This window comes from Rhinoraja longicauda, chromosome 16 (assembly GCF_053455715.1).
Source record: "Rhinoraja longicauda isolate Sanriku21f chromosome 16, sRhiLon1.1, whole genome shotgun sequence".
Lineage (NCBI taxonomy): Eukaryota > Metazoa > Chordata > Chondrichthyes > Rajiformes > Arhynchobatidae > Rhinoraja > Rhinoraja longicauda.
This window is the reverse complement of record NC_135968.1, coordinates 21,499,277-21,521,217: the sequence shown is the minus strand read 5'-3', so window position 1 is coordinate 21,521,217 and position 21,941 is coordinate 21,499,277. Positions and strand designations below refer to the sequence as shown.

At 44.9% G+C, this 21,941-nt stretch overlaps 1 protein-coding gene across 1 annotated transcript in view; it reads right to left on the bottom strand.

The window, feature by feature from the left end:
• Positions 1 to 21,941, bottom strand: part of LOC144600829 (VPS10 domain-containing receptor SorCS1-like) — a 410,789-nt gene that overhangs the window by 276,801 nt on the left and 112,047 nt on the right. The window contains 1 exon segment of the mRNA XM_078412718.1: positions 10,204 to 10,303. Within this exon segment, the coding sequence (XP_078268844.1) occupies positions 10,204 to 10,303 (100 nt within the window).

The following is a 21,941-nucleotide window of genomic DNA, read 5'->3' as shown; positions in this document are numbered from 1 at the left end:
TGAAACCTACCGAATAATGAAAGGCCGAGATAGAGTGGAAGTGAAAAGCATGTTTCCAGTAATGGAAGAGTCAAGAACCAAAGGACACAGCCTCAGAGTAAAATGATGTACCTTTGGAATGGAGATAAGGGGGAATTTCTTTAGCCAGAATCTGTGGAATTCGTTGGAATTCATTAGCTTGTGGAGGTCAAGACATTGGGCATATTTAAAGTGCAGGATGAAAGGTTCATGATTGGGAAGAACATCAGAGGTGATGGGGTGAAGGCAGGAGAATAGGGTTGAGAGGAAAAGATAGATCACCCACGATTGAATGACGGAGTGGGCTCGATGGGCTGAATGGCCCAATTCTGCTCCTATGTCTCATAGTCTCATGGATGTACGGAAATGGGGAATGGTTATGGAAATACCTCCGGTGCTGTAAAATTAAAACGAAATAGAAGAATCACAATTGAATATAATTTGAAACATTGAAGAGCCTATGTCGGCTGACAAGAGTAGAGAACAGGTCATCAAGAGTGACAAATGAGAGCTGACAATACAGTGAGTGGTTATTTGAAATTCAGGGTCTTGATGGATGCAGGTCTGCCTGTCAGTCACTCTGTATGATGTGCTGGCCCTTTGAGATCACTATGAGTGGCTAGGATGACCATCCAGCATAACAGTCACCCAATGAAAGAAATGCCTGGCATAGTGCATGAGAAGCAACGTCCTTAGTTTAATTAAAACAAGTATCTTCCTTCTATGCTTGTCAAAGTAAGGGCATCGGGAATTATCACGTATTCCCACGCTTTCTTTTATCCGTATAACTGCAGAATACTTCCATCTAATCTGATCCAGGAACGTGCTTCAGTCTCATCCTTAAACTCTACGCACTAAACTCTAGGGCTCGAAACTCCAGGGCAGCACAGTGGCCCAGCGGCAGAGTTACTGCCTTACACCATCTGAGACACAGGTTTGATCCTGACCTCGGGTGCTGTCTGTACGGAGTTTGTACTTTCTCCCTGTGACTGACTGGGATTTCTCCGAGTGATCGGGTTTCATTCCACGCTTCAAAGACGTACAGCCTTGTAGGTTCATTGTAAATTGTCCCTGGAGTGTAGGGTAATGCTAGTGTATGAGGATCACTGGTCTGCCTGGACTCAGTTAACTGAAGGGCCCTTTTCCACGCTGCCTCTCTAAAGTCTAAAGTCTTAAATAAAATCTACATGTCTGGTTTGACACCTCTATCTTTTAACTGCCCATCTCAAGTATGAAGAAACTTCCAATTTACAGTCAAGCACCACCTGGGGGCCACTTTGCCTTTTAGACCTCTGATCAATAAATGCTGATTTGATGTACCTTGTTGTCTTTACTGTTTCTTCTTTGACTGCGTTCAATTACAATCACAGAAATGAAAGAAACTCATTCCTTCCAACCTCACCTTTCCCACCACAATGCTATCCACGTCCAACCTTAGGTCCTTCCTCACAATTGACAGTTTAACCCTTTTTATGCCGGGAAAGATGAACAAATTTATTAGCAGCCATTCTAAATTTAATGAAGAGACAGCTATTAAAGGTCCCTTCACGTCCTCCCCCTCCTCTCGAGTCCACTAGGCTTCTGGGTAGCTTTTGTTGCCCACCGTCAATTTTTGAAATGGTCTAACCTTCCGCGCCCTCAAGGTCGGCTGCGGGAAGCACCCCCCCACCCCCCCCCCCACCCCCACCCCACCCCCACCCCCCCCCCCCCACCCCACCCCCACCCCCCCCCCACCCCCCCACCCTCCCACTCCCCCCCACCCCACCGAGTACAGAGTTTGAATGGTACGACGTACCGAAGAGAGGTACAATGGCTCGCTGGTTCGATCCTGATCGAGGCAACAGCTGGAGGATTGGCCTGTCAGCCAGTGATAGGGATCAGGGCTAGGGGGCGCTGTCACTGGAGCCAATCTTGGGGTGACTGCGTTAGCGAGCGGCATTGAGCTTCTTGAGGGCGGTTGGAGCGGCACTCATCCAGGGTGGGAAATGAATTCCCTCACCCTGGGGAGCTGTGTCTTTTCAAGAGGGAGTTAGATTTAGCTCTTAATCAAGGGATGTGAGGAAAAAAGCAGGAAAGGGGCACTGATTTTGGATGATCAGCCATGATCATATTGAATGGCGGTGCTGGCTCGAAGGGCTGAATGGCCTATTCCCGCACCTATTTGCTATGTTTCTATGTGTCTCGAGACAATGGAAAGGCTTTAAAGAGTCATGAGGTGAGTCATTCACCACAGAACCCCCATACTCTGAAAACCAGTCCAGACACACTATCAACATTATGTTATCTGGCTGGATTTGCGTTAATATCGGTCGACAAGGAAACTAAAATAACAAACTTCAAGCAGAATGATATATTTCCCGCAATAACGTCCCGAAGCATTTTCAATTTCACTCTTCTGTTATCATCGCACACAGACGGCAATAACAGCAGATAGGGAGAATACTTCTCTACTTTCCTTGGACCTTCAAGTACTTTAAGAAAGCAATAGATACCGGAATAAAACACACTCGAAAAATGTTTTCATGTTTTAGTTCTGACTCTTACATCGCTCATAAAACACCTCTGTCCTTTCCACTCTTCTCCCACTGATATGCTAATGGCAGTCGGTTGGTGAATCATCAACCATTAAAAAGCAGAAATAAGTGCAAACGAAGCATTGATCTTTTCATGAACAGTTCCGGGCAATTATATTTTTCAATTGTATTGGGGTGATACCTGAACATTACCCAATAAGTTCAGGCAGAGTCGAATGTTGAATTTTAAGAGAACAGGTTAAATTCCAGTTTAAATTCCATTTGGAATATTTTGGAGGACCAAGAACCAAGAACCACGATCCAAGGTTGTTCGGTGACTAATGGAGCTGTCCTTGCCTCAACAACTCTAAATACGGTATTAGATTTAATTCCTTTAGCAGCCAAGAACTTGTGTGTCACGAGTCAGGGTTGCGCCCAGTGACATGGTTTTCCCACCAACTATCGTTAGGTACTTAAGGGATATATGCAAAAAGACTTATGGAGTCATACAGCACAGAAACGGGCCCTGCAGCCCAACTTGTCAATGCCACCAATGCAAGATGCCCCATCTATGCTAGTCCCACCTGTCCTGGTTTGCCCCATATCCCTCAAAAAACCTTTCCTATCCAAGTACCGGTCCAAAAGTCCTTTAAGTGTTCTAATGGCTCCTCTGACAGGTTGTGCAAGAAGGAACTGCAGCTGCTGGTTTAAACCGAAGATAGACACAAAAAGCTGGAATAACTCAGCAGGACAGGCAACATCTCTGGAGAGATGGAATGGGTGACGTTTCAGGTTTCAGTCTGAAGAAGGGTATCGACTCGAAACGTCACCCATTCCTTCTCTCCAGAGATGCAGCCTGTCCCGCTGAGTTACTCCAGCTTTTTGTGTGTATCCTCTGACAGATTGTTCCATATAATTAACGGCCTTTCAAGCTAGAAAGGGTGCAAAGAAGATTTACGAGAATGTTGCCAGGACTTGAGGGTCTGAGCTACAGGGAGAGGTTGAACAGGCCAGGACTCTATTCCTTGGAGCATGAGGGATGATCTTATAGAGGTGTACAAGATCATAAGAGGAATATATCGGGTAAACGCACTGTGATTTTTGCCTAGAGTGGGGGACTCGAGAACATGAGGACAAAGGTTTAAGTGAGGGGGAAAAGATTTAATAGGGATAACTTTTTTACACAAAGGGTGGGAGGTCAATGGAAGGAGCTGCTGGAGGAGATCGTTGAGGCAGGTACTAACATAATGTTTAAGAGACATTTGGACAGATACATGGATAGGACAGGTTTAGAGGATTATGGGCCAAGCGTGGTCAGGTGGGGTTGGTGTAGATGGGGCATGTTGGTCGGTGTGGGCAAGTAGGGCTGAAGGGTATTATGACTCTACGACCTCTAAAATATCACCTGTCAGCCTCCTGCGCTTCAAGGAATATAGTTTGAGCTTCCCCAACTTTACTCTTTAGCTCATGCCCTCGAGTCCTGGCATCATCTTCATAAATATTCTCTCCACTCTTTTCTGTGGGATGACATCTTTCCTGTAGCAGGGTGACCAAAACTGAACGCAATACTCCAAGATAGACACAATGTGCTGGAGTAACTCAGCGGGTCAGGCAGCATCTCTGGTGAGAAAAGATGGGTGACGTTTGGGGTCGGACCCCTTCTTCAGACCCCAGAAACGTCACCCATCCTTTTTCTCCAGATATCCTGCCTGGCCCACTGAGTTACTCCAACACTTTGTGTCTATCTTTGGTATAAACCAGCATCTGCAGTTTCCTCCTACACACAATACTCCAAGTGCGGCCTCACCAATGATTCTAGATGTGAGCTCAGTGGCCTATTGTAAGACTAAGAAACGAAGAACTGCAGAAGCTGGTTAATACACAAAAGGGCCCAAAGTGCTGGAGTAACTCTGGAGTAGGTATGTAGAAGGGTCTTAATCCAAAACTTTGCCTATTCATATTCTCCAGAGATGCTGGCTGACCCGCTGATTTACTCCAGAACTTTGTTCCTTTTGTGTAAGACATCCCCATTTGTTTTTCCATTCTCAGTGTAAGCTTCCCAAGCGAAATAGCTTACAACCCAGCGGTATGAACTGTGATTAATTTCGACTAACTCCTGCATTTCTTCCCCCTCCCCCCCTTCTCTCACCCCACTCTCCCACTCTAGTCGACCTACTAATTCCACTGTTTGCATCTTTATATCACCTGTCGTGAGCACATCTTCCCCAGCCAACAATGGACCATTATGAACTCCACCATTCCTGAGATCTTCTGTTGTCAGCCCTGTTTTATTCTGGCCTTCTCTATCTTTCAATCTGAAGAAGGTGTTCCGACCCGAAACGTCACCTATTCCTCTTCTCCAGAGATGCTGTCTGGTCCACTGAGTTACTCCAGCATTTTGTGTCTATCTTCAGTATAATCCAGCATCTGCAGTTCATTCCTACACCCTGCGTAATCAGGGTACACAACGTCTTACAAAGGTTACCTCAGAAATAGCAACACCAGTGAGATGTTATCAGCTTACTTTAGCCTTTTACATGTTTGGCTCAGGTTTTTACATCAATAAATCAATAAATGTAGTCAGGAGGGAGAGCAGAATAGTTCACCAAATCTTCTCTTTCATTTGTTCAGTCTAGTTTAGTTTGGTTTAGTTTAGAGATACAGCATGGGAACAGGCCCTTCAGCCCACCGAGTCCGTGACAACCGTACACTAACACTATCCTATACACACCATGGACAATTTACAATTATCCCAAGCCAATTAAACTACAGACCTGTTTGTCTTTGGAGTGTGGGAGGAAACCAGAGATCCTGGAGTCACCCCATGCAGGTCACGGGGAGAACGTACAAACTCCGTATAAACATCTCCCTAGTCAGTATTGAACCCGTGTCTCTGGCGCTGTAATGCAGCAACTCTACCACTGCGCCACTGTGCCACCTAGACTCTTTCTCGGGAAGGAGCTAAAACTCTGAGTGGCTCTCCAGCCTTCATTGTCTAATGACTTGTGCAGGGTTAAACAACACGAGGCAGTATCAAGCATTCGTGCATAACGTCTTAGCCTTGTCAATTATTCCAGATCCATCAAAACTCTTGCTACACACTCCATCTCATGGTCTCTCAGTGTGGGATTGTTAATACAGTGTCCATTAGTCGCCCAAACGATTGTTCTGTGCACTCTTGTCTTTTTTCCAGCAAATCTGTTAAGACCCCCATGGGCATTTTACATTAGAGCCTGTCTGTTGACAGATTACTCGATGGGCTGAACTGGAAGTGAACCCAGGCTTGTGTGGTTAAAGTGTCACATTCCTTAGAAATGTTGTCCAAACCGTTTTCCACACTTTAAAGAATCATGTACAATCAAATTTGTGAGAGGAAGGTGCTCAGAGTCTCTTGCCCAGAGTAGGGGAATCGAGAACCAGAGGGCATAGGTTTAAGGTGAGGTGGGGGAAGATTTATTAAGAACCTGAGGGGTAACTTTTTCACACAAAGGGTGGTGGCTGTATGAAACGAGCTGCAAGAGGAGGTAGTTGATGCAGGTGCTATCGCTTTAAGAAGCAATTAGACAGGGACATGGATAGGATAGGTTTAGAGGGTTATGGGCCAAATGCAGGCGGGTGTGACTAGTTAAGGCTTGTTGGTCGGTGTTGGCAAGTTGGATCGAAGGGCCTGTTTCCACGCTGTATGAATTTAAGACTCCATGATTCTAATCCATTAAAATATGGTTAAGCAGGGAAACTGAGATAATCTCCCGAAGTCTCCCCTGAACACCAGAGACCCGGATGGTGGAGGTGGTGATGACGACTACAACGGATGTGACGGGTGAGGAGCGAGGCCGGCAGGAGAGGAGAGGGAACCGGGGTCTGGACTACTACTGCCGCGAAATCGACTGCAGGAGGCACTCCGGGAGACAAAGGTGGACGGGCGAGGAGAGGAGCCTGGCATCCAAGGAAGGCAATGGCTGGAGGCTCACAGCAGCCTGTGGGTTGCCTGGATCGGGCACCACTCATTTGAACTAGAGACTAGAGCGCGGACTGGACTTTGAAAATGGCACCTAAACTTGGTGCCTCTTGCATGCGGCACCAGTAGACTATTTCTGTACACCATATACAAAATCTGCCCAGCAAACTACAGAGGTCAGGATCCCAAGTCAAGTCAAGTCAAGTCGATTTTATTTGTATAGCACATTTAAAAACAACCCACGTTGACCAAAGTGCTGTACATCTGATTAGGTACTAAGGAAAAAATGAAACATACAGTAGCACACAAACATAACAGCACATACAAAACAGTTCACAGCACCTCCTCAATGAGCCCCAAACGCTAGGGAGTAGAAATAGGTTTTGAGCCTGGACTTAAAGGAGTCGATGGAGGGGGCAGTTCTGATGGGGAGAGGGATCCCAGGACACTAGAGCTGGGAGACAGTAGCTCTATTAACCATGCCACCCTCAGATGGCACTAAGCTATATAAGGAGGAATTACGGTGCTGATCAAAAAATGTGTTCATAGGAAAAAGGCCTTAACCCATGAACATACAAGGAAGGTTATCATCAAGAGAACCAGCCATCTGACGGAGACATTGATTGAAAGATACAGCATGGAAACTGGGCCTTCGGCCCACCGAGTCCACGCCAACCATCAATCACCCGTCCACACTAGTTCTAATAATGTTCTATCCAATAAATTAAATTAAACTAGGTTAGGATGGAACATGGATCTCTGGCAGCAATTCCATCAACTGCGACACTGTGCCCCCTCCTTGTGAGAAAGGAAACTTCCCTGGATCTTCTTGACCTCCAGCAAGATATGGTCTTGAGTGCATTGCCTGCAAAGTTTACAGTTCGGTTTATTGCCATGTGTACCGAGGGTACAACGAAAAGCTTTGTTGCGAGCGAACCAGTCAGCGGAAAGACGATACATGATTACAGTCGAGCCATCCACAGTGTACAGACACATGATAAAGGGAATAATGTGAATTTAGTGCAAGATAAAGTCTAGTAAAGTCCAGTCAACAATCGTCTGAGGGTCTCCAATGAGGTAGATAGTAGCTCAAGGTTGCTGTCTAGTTGTTGGTAGGATGGTTCAGTGGCCATTGGGAGGATGGTTCAGGTGTTGTATCAGGTTCAGTAGAGAGTTCAAAAATGGGTTTGGACCAACACTCAAAGCTGACAAGGGGAGACAGCAGTGAAATGGATAGGTCTATCCAAAATCAACACGGGTTTGGTCGACTGAATAGCCTACAGAAGATCACTTTGTGATTCTGTGATTGTTTAAAAATAACTTCCAGGCTATGTTTGTACCTATGCATATTTTGCTGTGATATTCATTGCTCCAGCACCCATTATGCAGCTGTGTTTCAATAAGTACCATGCAAGGTTTAAAAAAAAGCCATTAATGGAATGTTTGCGATGAATCACGCGCGTGCTTAAAATGTTACAAAGGCACCAAAACACACGGTGGTATGGAAGCAAAAAGGATTATGACAATGATTATTTTATAGTTGTTTTCAGAACTCGAGGAGACAAGTTACTCTTCGGAGAGCAAGTTAAGTTCCTCCCTGAGGCATCCATATCTTAATCTCATCGGAAGGAAGATTGAAATGCAGTGTTCGTTTTCGCACAAAGCCAGGTCCGTGATAATTCAAGGTCTTCACTCACCGCCACACATATCTCCCTGTTTACATTGAGACGTGGTGTACTGTTGTCTGGGTTCGGAAGCAATAGGAATGCTTTATTATGCTCTCTGGGTTCTTAGTTTAGTTTAGTTTGGAGATGCAGCACGAAACAGGCCCTTCGGCCAATTTAAAGAGGCCGATTAACCTAAAAACCCCATGAGCTGATTAGCTTATCTTGGCATCATGTTCAGCACAGACATTGTGGGCCAAAGTTTCTGCTCCTGTGCTGCGCTGTTCTATGCTCTATGTTAGGGTGTCCTAAGCTCTTCAAAGATGCTTTATAACCGGATCTTGCATTTGCATTTTATCCTGATCTAACAGGACCGGAGGAATAGACATTTGCTTGTGCAACACTTTTGTTCTGGAACGTGTTCATAAGTTCATAGGTCATAGGTGCAGAATTAGGCCATTTGGCCCATCAAGTCTATTCAGCGGTTCAATCATGGCTGATCTATCTTTCCCTTTCAACCCCATTCTCCTGCCTTCTTCCCATAACCCCTGACACCCTTACTCACTAATAATCTGTCAATCTCTGCCTTAAAAATACCCAATGACTTGGCCTCCACAGCTGTGTGTGGCAATGAATCCCACAGATTCACCACCCTCTGACTAAAGAAATTGCTCCTCATCTCCTTTCTAAAGGTACATCCTTTTATTCTGAAGCTTTGGCCTCTGGTCCTAGACGCTCACACTTGTGGAAACATCCTCTCCACATCCACTCTATCCAGGCCTTCCACTATTCGGTAAGTTTCATTGAGGCCCCCCCTCATCCCTCTAAATTCCAGCGAGTTCAGGCCCTGTGCTGTCAGACGCTCATCATGTGCTCAACATGCTACATCTCCCAGATTAGCATAGTGCTTTATCAAAATGTACCCTGCGTTTATTGGTTGTTTACAACAGCAATATATATACTGTATATATAGTATATATATTAGAGATTACATAAAGTAATCTCTAATATATATTCAAGTATAATACTTGATATCTATTATATAATCACGTACCTTGTTTAATATTAGATGATAACACATCCTGGCCATTGAGAATACAGCAGCCACTAATATATTCTCCCATGTGATAATTCACACCAGGCTGTGATCCAGGTGTACAGGATAGGTTAGGGGCACAGAAATAGAGTGCTGTCTTACAGCGTCAGAGACCTGGGTTCGATCCTGACTACGGGTACCATTTGTACATGAGTTTGTACGTTTCCCCTGTGGCCGAGTGGGTTTTCTCCGGGTGCTCCGGTTTCCTCCCACACTCCAAAGACATACGGGTTTGTAGGTTAAATTGGGTTTGTTAAAAATTGTAAATGATCCCTAGTGTGTCGGACAGTATTGGTGTACGGGGTGATCACTGGTCGGCGCGGACTCAGTGGGCCAAAGAGCCTGTTTCCGCCCTGCATCTCTAAAGTCCAAAGTTTAAAGGTAAAGCAGCAAAAGAGAAAATTCCAGGCTATCGGAATGGAGATCCTCATTTAATTCTTTACCACAATCTCAGGCCTCTAACTCACAAGGGCACACGACCTTCTCCGCAACAGACCGCGTTTGATGAAGGCACAGACAGACGGCTCTACCGGATAGCAGCCCACCCTGCCTTTGAAGTGCATCCATTGAAGACGTTATTAATACCGCCGTACAATCTTTCACAAAGCGTGCTCCCTGCGGGCGGGCAGTCACAGGCTCTGTTTCAACGAGGTAATAACCTGGCATATGTTTTTATGGATAGAAGTGGATGGAAATAGATCTCCTCAGCCAACTTTGCGCAGGGGGTGGGCAAGCAGTCAACTTTCTTTGACAATCACCGTTAATAAGACAGCCAGCAAAGGGAATACACAGCAGTGTGTTAACCTTGGAATCCAGCAACACAAATTAATGACACCGAATTCAATTCTCCACTTGCCAAGGACGTTCCCCTATTTATATGGATGCATACATTGATTTAAGGTGAGACCCCTGACCTTCTTTCCCTTGCACAGCATAGCAAATTATTTGTTTTACCTTCCTCTTGTTTGTCGGGCAGACGTACAGGTAGCTCAGCACCGTTTTGAGGCCCACTTTGTCATTCAGCTTCTCGTATGTTGTTCCATAGTCAGTCGATCTGAAATTAAAATTAATACAAAAATTGAAACAGTTTCTATTTTCGTGGCACCTTTAACCCCAAATGTGTTGTGTTTACACTGAGGAGACTCATTAGTTATGCACAACTATAATGCTGGATAATTAACATTTGCAATAATGTTCCAGCTATTTGGAGCATTAACTGGTGTCTAAAATATGCTTTATTTCACAGCTAATCTATTGTTGGAGAATAGCTCTAAATCATCTTCATAAGTTCTAGGAGCAGAATTAGGTCATTTGGCCTATCAAGTCTACTCCACTATTCAAACATGGCCGATCTGTCTTTCCCTCTCAACCCCATTCTCCTGCCTACCCCACATAACCCTTGACACCCATACTAATCAGGCCCAGTATTTTTAAGAGCTGGTTAAGTTCTTCCTTGGCAACTTGAAATATGAAATGTCCAAACAAAAAACAAAGTGCTGGAGTACTCAGCGGATCAGGAGTTATGGATAAGCGTTCTTTCATGTTAGGGCCCTTCTTCAGACCGCAACCCGAAACGTCACCAATCCATGTCCTCCAGAGATGTTGCCTAACCCGCTGATTTTTATTTTGGTTTAGAGATACTGCATGAAAGCAGACCCTTTCAGTCTGGTTTTATACAGATAAAGCCACTTTACTGTTTTGTGACATGCACCCAAGATAGGGAGATAGGCAACCATGTGATCGGTACACAAAGGCATCATCACAGCCTTTTGTGGATGCAATGTTTTTTTATTTTCCTCCAAAGTCCCCTATTTGCTGCAGCGAATTGTATTTGAGTCAAGATCAATAACACCAGTGCTGGGAAGCTGGATACTCTTAGGGGCTGCTGTTGACATCAATATATTTCCAGGATGAAACTTAGAACTCGAGAGTAAAGTTCCTTTCCATTACCTCACTAACTTGTCTTCCACATTTCTGAAACCCCATTTCCTTGCAACACTGCATTCGTCCAACCTTAGGACAAGAGTAAGAGCTAGAACAAGATGGTGCTGCTAAAACAAGATGGCGCCCCTAAAACAAAATGGCGTTGCAAAACCAAGATGGCACCACTAAAACAAGATGGCGCCAAAGCCAGGCGACTCTTTGCATACTGGTCCCAGAAGTGGGTCTGCAATCATTCATTATAATCACTCCACTCTTGCACATCTTTATTTATTCCCTTTACCCTATAAATAAACTGTGGACGACTTGATTGTAATCATGTATAGTCTTTTCACTGACTGGATAGCATGCAACAAAAAGCTTTTCACTGTACCTCAGCACATGTGACAATAATAAACTAAACCCCTCCCTTCATATCAACTTTGGTGATTAACCCTTCAGCTGCCAAGACCCTCAGCTACCTAACCTCCCTATCTCCTCCAAACTGAAGCAGAAGCTCTACCACAGTGGCCCAGCTGGTGGTGCTGATGCCTTACAGCACCAGAGACCCCAATTCGATCCTGACTGCGGGTGCTGTCTGTACGATGTTTGTAGGCTCTCCCTGGGACCGTGGGCGTTTCCTCCAGGTGCTCCAGTTTCCTCCCACATCCCAAAGACGCGCAGGTTTGTTGGTTAATTGGTCTATGTAGAAATTGCACCAAAAATATAGGGAGTGGAGGTGAAAATGGGATGACAGAGAACTGGTGTTGAACAGGTGATTGATGGTCAGCATGGACTCGGTGGGCTGAAGTGACTGCTTCCATACTGTATCGCTAAACTAAACTAAGCTAAACTTGTGTATAAGATCATGATGGGAATTGATAGGGTAAATGCACAGCAATGTCTTTTACCCTGAGTCGGAGAATCAAGAACCAAAGGACGTAGGTTTTACGGTGAGGGGGGAAAGATTTAATAGGGACCTGAGGGACAACTTTTTTTTGCACAATGGGTGGTGGATGGATGGAAGGAGGTTCCAGAGGAGGCAGTTGAGGTAGGTATTATCATAATGTCCAAAATACATTTTTTGATCAGCTACAGGAAAGGATTAGAAGGAGGAGAAACAAAGATCTGTAGATGCTGGTTTATTCCAAAGATAGATACAAAGTGTGCTGGGGTAACTCAGAGGGTCAGGCAACTTCAATGAAGAGATAGGATGGGTGACGTTTTGTGTAGGGACCCTTCTGCAGACTGATAGACTTTGTGTCTATCTTTGGTAGTTACTACATAACTTTATGTCTATGTTTATACATCCAGAGATGCTGCCTGACCTGCTGAGTTCCCCCAGCACTTTGTGTCTATCTTTGATAGAGGCTGAAGAAGTGTCCCAACCCAGAATGTCACCCATCCTTTTCCCCCAGAGACGCTGCCCGACCCACCAAGTTACTCCAGCACGTTGTGTCTATCTGAGGTTTAGAAGGACATGGGCCAAATGTAGGTAGTGGGATTGGTGTATTTGGGCATCTTGGCCAGCATGGGCAGGTTGGGCTAAACAACCTGCTTCCACCCTGTATGATTCTAAGCTTCACCTCTTTGAATCACTGTCACCATCAAGGCATTTGTATGTCTCCTAAAATAACACTGCTTGCACTTGGAAGGCAAAGACATTGGTCTGGCTGACCTCTAGATAGTCTGTGGCACTCTGATTTATGAACTTAAATGATCCATCTGCAGTTCAATTTACAAGTTTTCACGTAAAACTGCAGGAAATTACTTTGGCCTCCAGCTGGGAGATTTATCGGAATTTCATTACCTTGGCAAATTAGTCAATGGTTTATTATTATTGGCTGATTTAATGAATGTGTTTGAAACTTGGCCTCTGACCATTACATTTCAAGCCGTGCATAAAAAACCTCCACCGTTTGTTTGGGGAACTAATGGGCCTTTCAGCTGATTAAAACAAAGGATTTAAAAAAAAAATATGGTGACTCCTTTTAATCTTTGTGTTCTGAATCCAACTCCGATAATTTTTCACAACCAAGAGGTCCACGTCTCATGAATAAGGCTTATCAGAATGCACCTCCTCAAGTTGCATGAACTATGAAAGCATATTGGACGAGGTCTGGTTTCAAGAGAAGGTTGATTATAAAAGAAAGCTAGCAGCTTTTTGTAGTTTTAGAGATACAGCATAGAAATAGGTCCTTCGGCCCATGGACTCTGCGCTGACCAACGATCACCCATACGCTAGTCCTATCCTACGCACTAGAGATAATTTACAAAGGCTAATCAACCTACAAAGCCATTCTTTCTTTGGAGTGTGGGAGTAAACTGGAGCACACGGAGAAAACCCACATGGTCGCAGCTGATCGAGCTGCTGCTTCACAGTGCCAGAGTTCCGGGTTCAATCCTGACCAAGGGTGCAGTCTGTGTGGAGTTTGCATGTTCTCGCTGTGACAGCATGGCATGCTCCAGTTTCATCCCACATCCCAAAGGCGTGCGTGTTTGTAGGTTAATTGGCCTCTGTCAATTCCCTCAAGTGTGTAGGGTGAATGGATGCAAAAGTGGGATAACATGGAACTGGTGTGAACAGGTGATGGATGGTCAGCATGGAATCGGTGGGTCGAAGGGCCTGTTTCCATTCTGTATCTCTAAACCTGAAACTAAAAGATGCCGCCTGACCCAACATTTTCTGTTCTTTTAGCACATTGTCATAAAAGTAGATGGAGAGTAAAGTAAAAGAAGGTGCAGGTTAACCAATAATACTCTATGCAGCAGTTCTATCGTTACAAATGCTTGCTTGTAATCTCTTGCTGATTTTCAGGAAATTGGATTTTCATTTCCAAAGTCTTTGCCCTGAGTTAACTAGTCCTAAAACCTCCAAGATTGAAAGCACCCATTCTATCTATTTTACGTTTCAAATGTCAGTTAATAATCAACCATAGGTCTGGAATCACAGATAGACAATAGACAATAGACAATAGGTGCAGGAGGAGGCCATTTGGCCCTTCGAGCCAGCACCGCCATTCAATGTGATCATGGCTGATCATTCTCAATCAGTACCCCGTTCCTGCCTTCTCCCCATACCCCCTGACTCCACTATCTTTAAGAGCTCTATCCAGCTCTCTCTTGAATGCATTCAGAGAAATTGCCTCCACTGCCTTCTGAGGCAGAGAATTCCACAGATTTACAACTCTCTGACTGAAAAAGTTTTTCCTCATCTCAGTTCTAAATGGCCTACCCCTTATTCTTAAACTGTGGCCCCTTGTTCTGGACTCTCCCAACATTGGGAACATGTTTCCTGCCTCTAACGTGTCCAACCCCTTAATAATCTTATACGTTTCGATAAGATCTCCTCTCATCCTTCTAAATTCCTGACTGCTCTTGGTTGATTTATGAATTCATAAGTTCTAGGAGCAGAATTAGGCCATTCGGCCCATCGAGTCTATTCCGCCATTCAATCATGGCTGATCTATCTTTCCCTCTCAACCCCATTCTCCTGCCTTCTCCCCATATCCTGCCAATACTCTGACTAATGAAGGCCAATATATCAAAAACCTTTTTGACTACCTTATCTGCCTGTGACTCGACCTTCAAGGAACCATGCACCTGCACTTCTAGATTCCTCTGCTCTACAACATTCTCCAGAGAACCTACCATTCACTGTGTGGTCCTGCCCATGTTAGACTTCCATAAATACAAAACCTCACATTTCTCTTGAGTGTCTGAGCTATAGGGAGAGGTTGAGTCCGCTGGGACTCTATTCCTTGGAGCACAGGAGGATGAGGGGTGATCTTATGGAGGTGTATAAAATCATGAGAGGAATAGATTGGGTACATGCACAGAGTCTCTTACCCAGAGTAGCTAAATCAAGGACCAGAGGACATAATTTAAGGTGATGGGGGAAAGATTTAATAGGAATCTGAGGGGTAACTTTTTCACACAAAGTGTGTGGGTGTATGGAACAAGCTGCCGGAGGAGGTGTTTAAGAAGCAGTTAGACAGGTACATGGATAGGACAGGTTTGGAGGGATATGGACCAAACGCAGACAGGTGGGACTAGTGTAGTTGGGACACGTTGGGCAGTGTGGGAAAGTGGGGTCAAAGGGCCTGTTTCCACACTGTATCTCTCTATCATTCTATGACTCTACCGTTGTTATAATGGTTGCTTGTCATCTCTTGCTAACTTCATTTATTTCTGGAAGTGGGAGGGGTTCAGGCCAGTTTAAAGAGATGCCTTTACCTATTTTCGCTAATAGGTGTACAAACCATTTACTACCAATAATGTAATGTTAACTAAACAACCTGCATGAAGTAAGGATAACCAGTTGTAGTCTCAAATCAGTTATAAACAGCTGCAAATACAAGTCTGACGTGAAAGAAACAAATGGCTGGACTAACTCAACAGGTCAGGGAGCAGCTGTGGAGGGAAATGGACAGACAATGTTTCAGGTGAGGAGCCTTTTTCAGACTCGCTGCCCTTCACAGATGCTGCCTGACCCTCTGAGTTCACCAGCAGTTTGTTTTTTTCCTCAAGATTCCAGCATCTGCAGGCTCTTGTGTGTGTGTGTCTCTGTCTTTAAGTCCTATGTAAATGCTGCTTTGACATTTTATTAAAACTCCATCGTGTTGAGTAAGAACATTAAAAGCATAGGTCTTACATATCTTATTCTGGAATTTTCTCCATTATCACTTTTTTTCCCCTGTTGGCATCTCTCTTAATTACCATCAGTGAGTCATACAGCACACAAACTGGCCCAACTGGTACATACATGCTGCATTTGCCTGCATTTGGTTAGCGTCATTGAGTCATAGTCAGAGGGGAAACAATCACCTCAGCCCAACTTGCCCACGCTGACCAACATGCTCCATCTACACTCGTTGATATCCCTCTCAACCATTCCTATCCATGCAACTATTTGTGTCTCTTTTAAATGCTGTATTAGTACTTGCCTCACCTAGCTGCTTTTGCAGCTCGTTCCATACACCCACCACCCTCTGTGAAAAAGCTACCCCTCAGGTTCCTATTAAATCTTTCCCCTCTCACCTTAAACCTACATCCTCTGGTTTTTAATTCTCTTACCCTGGGTTAAAGACTGTGCGTTTACCCTATCTGGATTAGTTCCATATGTTACAGATGAAGGAACCTTACAATTTCTTTGAACTTATTTAGATCATCTCTCCTTTGCTGTCTCACTGGTAGATAGGACGGCCAAAAAGGCTTTCGGGTCGAGCCACTTCTTCAGACTGAGCGATAGTGGAGAGGGAAAGTAGAGGTATGAAAAGGTATCGAGAACAAAAGAATGAGAGGTATGGAAAGAGCAAAAAGAACAAGGCCAGCAAGGATGATCAAGGTATGGTGGAGCCCACAATGGTGCATTGTTGGCTGTGGGAGGGGTGGTAACGAGGGGGAACAGTGAAACTGAAAAGGACGACAGTGAAACTAGCAGGACAACTAAGGTGGGGGTGGGGGGGGGGGGGGGGGACAGAGAGAGAGAGAGGGAATGCACGGGGTACTCAAAATTTGAGAAATCAAAATTCATACGCTGGGCTGTAAGCTGCTCAAGCAAAATAATATGAGGTGCTGTTTCTATAATTTGCATGTGGCCTCACTCTGACAGTAGGGGAGGCCCAGGGCAGAAAGGTCAGTGTGGGAATGGCAAGGGGAGTTAAAGTTTTTGGCAACCGGGTGATGAAATATGGCAGCCTGCCTTAAATACAAAGCATAAATACTGCGCCAAACCCACCTAAATATTTAGCATTCACCTCAACTGGGATAATTTAGGGGACTGTGAAACCAGCATTGGCACGTGCGTCATAATTGACCAATTTGCAGCAGCTCCTGACATTCACATGATTCTCTGTGCGTACAGCACCGCTAAGTGACTGACAAGTCTCCATTTTGTTCTCACCATGTTCAAACTGGGAACGATTTACACAAGAAACATAGAAACATAGAAAATAGGTGCAGGAGTAGGCCATTCGGCCCTTCGAGCCTGCACCGCCATTCAATATGATCATGGCTGATCATGAGACCCACGTTATCATATCATCATATCATATCATATACATACAGCCGGAAACAGGCCTTTTCGGCCCTCCAAGTCCGTGCCGCCCAGTGATCCCCGCACATTAACACTATCCTACACCCACTAGGGACAATTTTTACATTTACCCAGCCAATTAACCGACATACCTGTACGTCTTTGGAGTGTGGGAGGAAACCGAAGATCTCGGAGTAAACCCACGCAGGTCACGGGGAGAACGTACAAACTCCTTACAGTGCAGCACCCGTAGTCAGGATCGAACCTGAGTCTCCGGCGCTGCATTCGCTGTAAAGCAGCAACTCTACCGCTGCGCTACCGTGCCGCCCTTTTCTCAAGGAGCAAGATCTCATTCATTTACTGCTGGCATTTTTTGCTTGTCCTTAACTTATAGAGTCATAAAGTTATACAACGTGGATAAAGACCCTTCAGCATAACTTGCCCACACCGACCAACATGTCCCATCTACACTAGTCCCTCCTGCCTGCGTTTGGTCCACATCCCTCTAAACCTGTCCTACCCATGTACCTGTATAAATGTTTCTTAAACGTTGCGATGATACCTGCCATAAACGTTGCGATAGTACCTGCCCTAAACACGGCGGCACGGTGGCACAGTGGTAGAGTTGCTGCCAGAGACCCGGGTTCAATCCTGACTATGGGTGCTATCCATACGGAGTTTGCACCTTCTCCCCGTGACCGCGTGGGTTTTCCCCGGATTGCTCCAGATTTTGTCCCACACTCTAATGACGTGCATGTTTGTAGGTTAATTGGCTTCGGTAAGAGATTGTAAATTGTCCCCAGTGTGTAGGATTGTGCTAGTGTATTGGGATCATGGTCAGTGTGGACTCAGTGGACCAAAGGGCCTGTTTCTGCACTATATCTCTAAATTAAACTAAACATTGTGATAGTACCTGCAAGTATCGATGAAGAGGGGAGAGAGAGCTGCCTTCTCGAATTAGTTTATTTAGGTTAGAGATACAGCACGGAAACAGGCCCTTCGGCCCACCAAGTCCACGCCGACCATCGATCACCCAGTCACATGAGTTCTTTGTTATGTCACTTTTGCGTCCATTCCCTACAAACTCGGGGCAATTTACAGAGGCCAATTAACCTACAAACCTGCATGTCTTTGGAAACCAGAGCACAATCCTGATCCAAACACAGAGCTGTCTGCGCTTATGCTTAGATTTAGGTATATTATTGTCACATTTACTGAGGTACAGTGAGAAGCTTTGTTTTGCATGCTATCCAATCAAATCAGATAATACAAAGCATGAGTACAATTAAGCCAAACTCAAGTACACGAGGCGGACTGAAGGGGAAGGCACAAAGTGCAGCATCTCGTTCTCAGCATTGTCGTGCACCAGTTCCTGAGTGCATGATTTGATTTTACTTTAGAGAGATACAGCATGAAAACAGGTCCTTTGGCCCACGGAGTCCATGCTGGCCATTGATCAGCCGTTCACACTGGTTCTGTCACTGCCACCGGCTCCCAACACACTTGGGGCAATTTACAGAGGCCAATGAAGTCACAAACCCACGAGTCTTTTGGACGTGGGGGGAAACTGGAGCATCTGGTGGAAACCCACGTGGTCACAAGGAGAACGTGCAAACTCCGCACAGACAGCACCCGAGGTCAGTATCAAACCTAGATCTCTGGCGCTGTGCGGCAGCAGCTCCACCTGCTGCACCACTGTGCCGCCCTAAAATTCATATTGGAAGAATGATACGATTTTGGTTTGGTGGCATTTTTCAGGGGATAGTTAAGAGTCAACAGCCTTTGTGTGAATCTGACGTCACAGTAGGCCAGACTATAGAAGATGGGCAGATGAGTTTTTATTAATAAGCATCTACAAGGTCATTGACACCAATTTTTTATTTCAGTTTCATTTAATTTAAATACTCCAGCAGCCAGGGTTGATTTCTGAATTATTAGCCAGGCTTCTGTTAATAACATAACCATTAAGCTGCAGTTCATTGTCTATTTCTCTAATGGTGATCAAATAGGAAAAAGATTGTCTAGTTTGCAAGTCAGAACCACTTCTGCAATCAAACTGGAAGGCATTGCCAGGGGTGGCGGTGGAGGCAGGTTCGATAGTAGTGTTTAAGAGGCTTTTAAATAGGCACGTGGATGTGCAGGAAACAGAGGCATATGGATCATGTACTGAAAGATGAAATCAATTTAATTTGCCCTCATGTTCGGCATGAGCATTGTGGGCCTAAGAGCCTGTTCCTGTGCCATACTGTACTATGTTCCTGTGCCATGCTGTACCATGTTCCTGTGCCATACTGTACTATGTTCCTGTGCCATACTGTACTATGTTCCTGTGCCATACTGTACCATGTTCCTGTGCCATACTGTACTATGTTCCTGTGCCACACTGTACCATGTTCCTGTGCCATACTGTACTGTGTTCCTGTGCCATACTGTGCTATGTTCCTGTGCCATACTGTACTGTGTTCCTGTGCCATACTGTACTATGTTCCTGTGCCATACTGTACTATGTTCCTGTGCCACACTGTACTATGTTCTATAAGTGGAGCAACTTATCCCATCGATGGGGGAATCTGGGGAAAGTAGTGAAGGCAGAAAACACCGGGAGGGTGGCAAAGATTTGGACCGGTCTTTAGGCTTTAGGCTTTAGAGATACAGTGTGGAAACAGGCCCTTTGGCCCCAGTCTGCGCTGACTAGATATCACCCCGTACGCTAACACTATCCAACACTATAGGGACAATTTACAGAGGCCATTTAACCTACAAACCAGTATGTCTTTGGAGTGTGGGAGAAAACCGGAGCACCTGGAGAAAACCCACGAAGTCACAGGCAGAACGTACAAACTGCGTTGGGACAGCACCTGTAGTCAGGATCGAACAAGGGTCTCTGGTGCTGTATGGCAGCAACTCTACCGCTGCACCACTGATGCTGCCTTACCTGCTGAGTTAATCCAGCACTTATGTGCATTAACCAGCATTTGCAGTTCCTTGTTTCTAGGTCTATTCACTTTCTAAGTTCCAACAGAGAGTACTTTTAAAAATAATTTGAGTGCAGGAAATCTTAGGTGAACCTCATAGCAGATCCATCTGAAGTTGTGTAATACTTCAGGCATAAACTCATCTTCCTGCTTCTCCGACTGACTCAACAACTGAGCTCCTCCTGCAAGGGCTAATTTATATTTCTAGTTCTAATGACGTTAGCTAGAATGAGCAGCCTTTCATAAATTGCAGCCCATTTGAATTATTATCTATATGCTCATTAAGTGTGTGTTTGAATTAATCTCTTTATAATAGATTCAACCATTTCTCACATTATAAATGAGGGAGGATTTACTGTCCACACAATGTAACAGAGATGAATTAATGTATATTCAGTTGAAAATTGATATCATTACTAGTCTTAATTATTTGATCTTATGAACCTTTTTCAGTAATATTGCAAATGCGTAAATTCACAACTCGTTGGGAGGGGCTTTTCTTCCTACCTTTTGTCACTCCCTATCAAATCCAATATTTATTCATTTGCATTGTTGATTACAGTTTACAAAGTTAAGAAAATCTCACAGACTCTGGCACCCCACAGGATGGAGTAGGCTGCTTCATAAGCCCACCTTAAGCATTCGGTCCAGTTCAGTTAAATTATTGTCAGGTGTACCGAGCGAGGTACAGTGAAAAGCTTTTTGTGGCGTGCTAACCAGTCAGCAGAAAGACAATACATCTTTATAATCGGTCCATTTGCAGTGTATAGATACTGTACTTCATAAGGGAATAACATTTAGTGCAAGGTAAAGCCAGCATAGTCCAATCAAGGATAGTCTGAGGGTCATCAAAGAGGTTGTTCAGCACTGCTCTCTGGTTGTGGTAGGGTGATTCAGTTGCCTGATAACATCTGGGAAGACACTGTCCCTGAATCTGGAGGTGTGCGTTTTCACACTTCTGCACCTTGCACTTCTATACCTTAAACCTGTTGGGAGAGGGGAGAAGAGGGAGTGGCCAGGATGCGACTCGTCCTTGATTATGCTGCTGGCCTTGCCGAGGCAGCATGAGGTATAAATGGAGTCAATAGGTTGGTTTGTGTGATTCACCCCCCCATCTCCGTGACCACTGTGTGTATCAATGATAAAACACTACTACAGCACTACTTACCCTAAGGCTTCCTCGCTCGACAACCCTTCCCAAGGGATCTGTAGGGAGAGGTTGAACAGGCTAGGACTTTATTCCTTGGAGCATGGGAGGATATGAAGTGATCTTATAGAGGTATTCAAAATCGAGAGGGGAACTGATTGGGTAAATACACAGAGTATTTTACCCAGAGTAGGGAAATCGAGACATAGGTTTACGGTGAGGGGAGAAAGATTTAATAGGAATCTCAGAGATTTGTTTTTACACAAAGGGATGGGGGCGAAGAGCTTTGTTTTCGTAGGGAGTGGATGCGAAAGTGGGGTAACATACAACTGGAGAAACAAAGCCCAGGTTACCTATTTACACAACGGGTGGTGGGTGTATGGAACAAGCTGCTGGAGGAGGTAGTTGAGGCAGGTACTATCCAATGTTTCAGAGAGATTTAAACATAGTAGGATAGGTTTAGAGGGATATGGGCCAAACGTGGGCAGGTGGGACTAGTGTAGGTGGGGCATGTTGGTCGGCGTGGGCAAGTTGAACCGAAGGGCCTGTTCCCATGCTGGATGACTGACTCTATGCCAAACTTTCACCTCTTTGCTCCCCTATCTCTGACTCA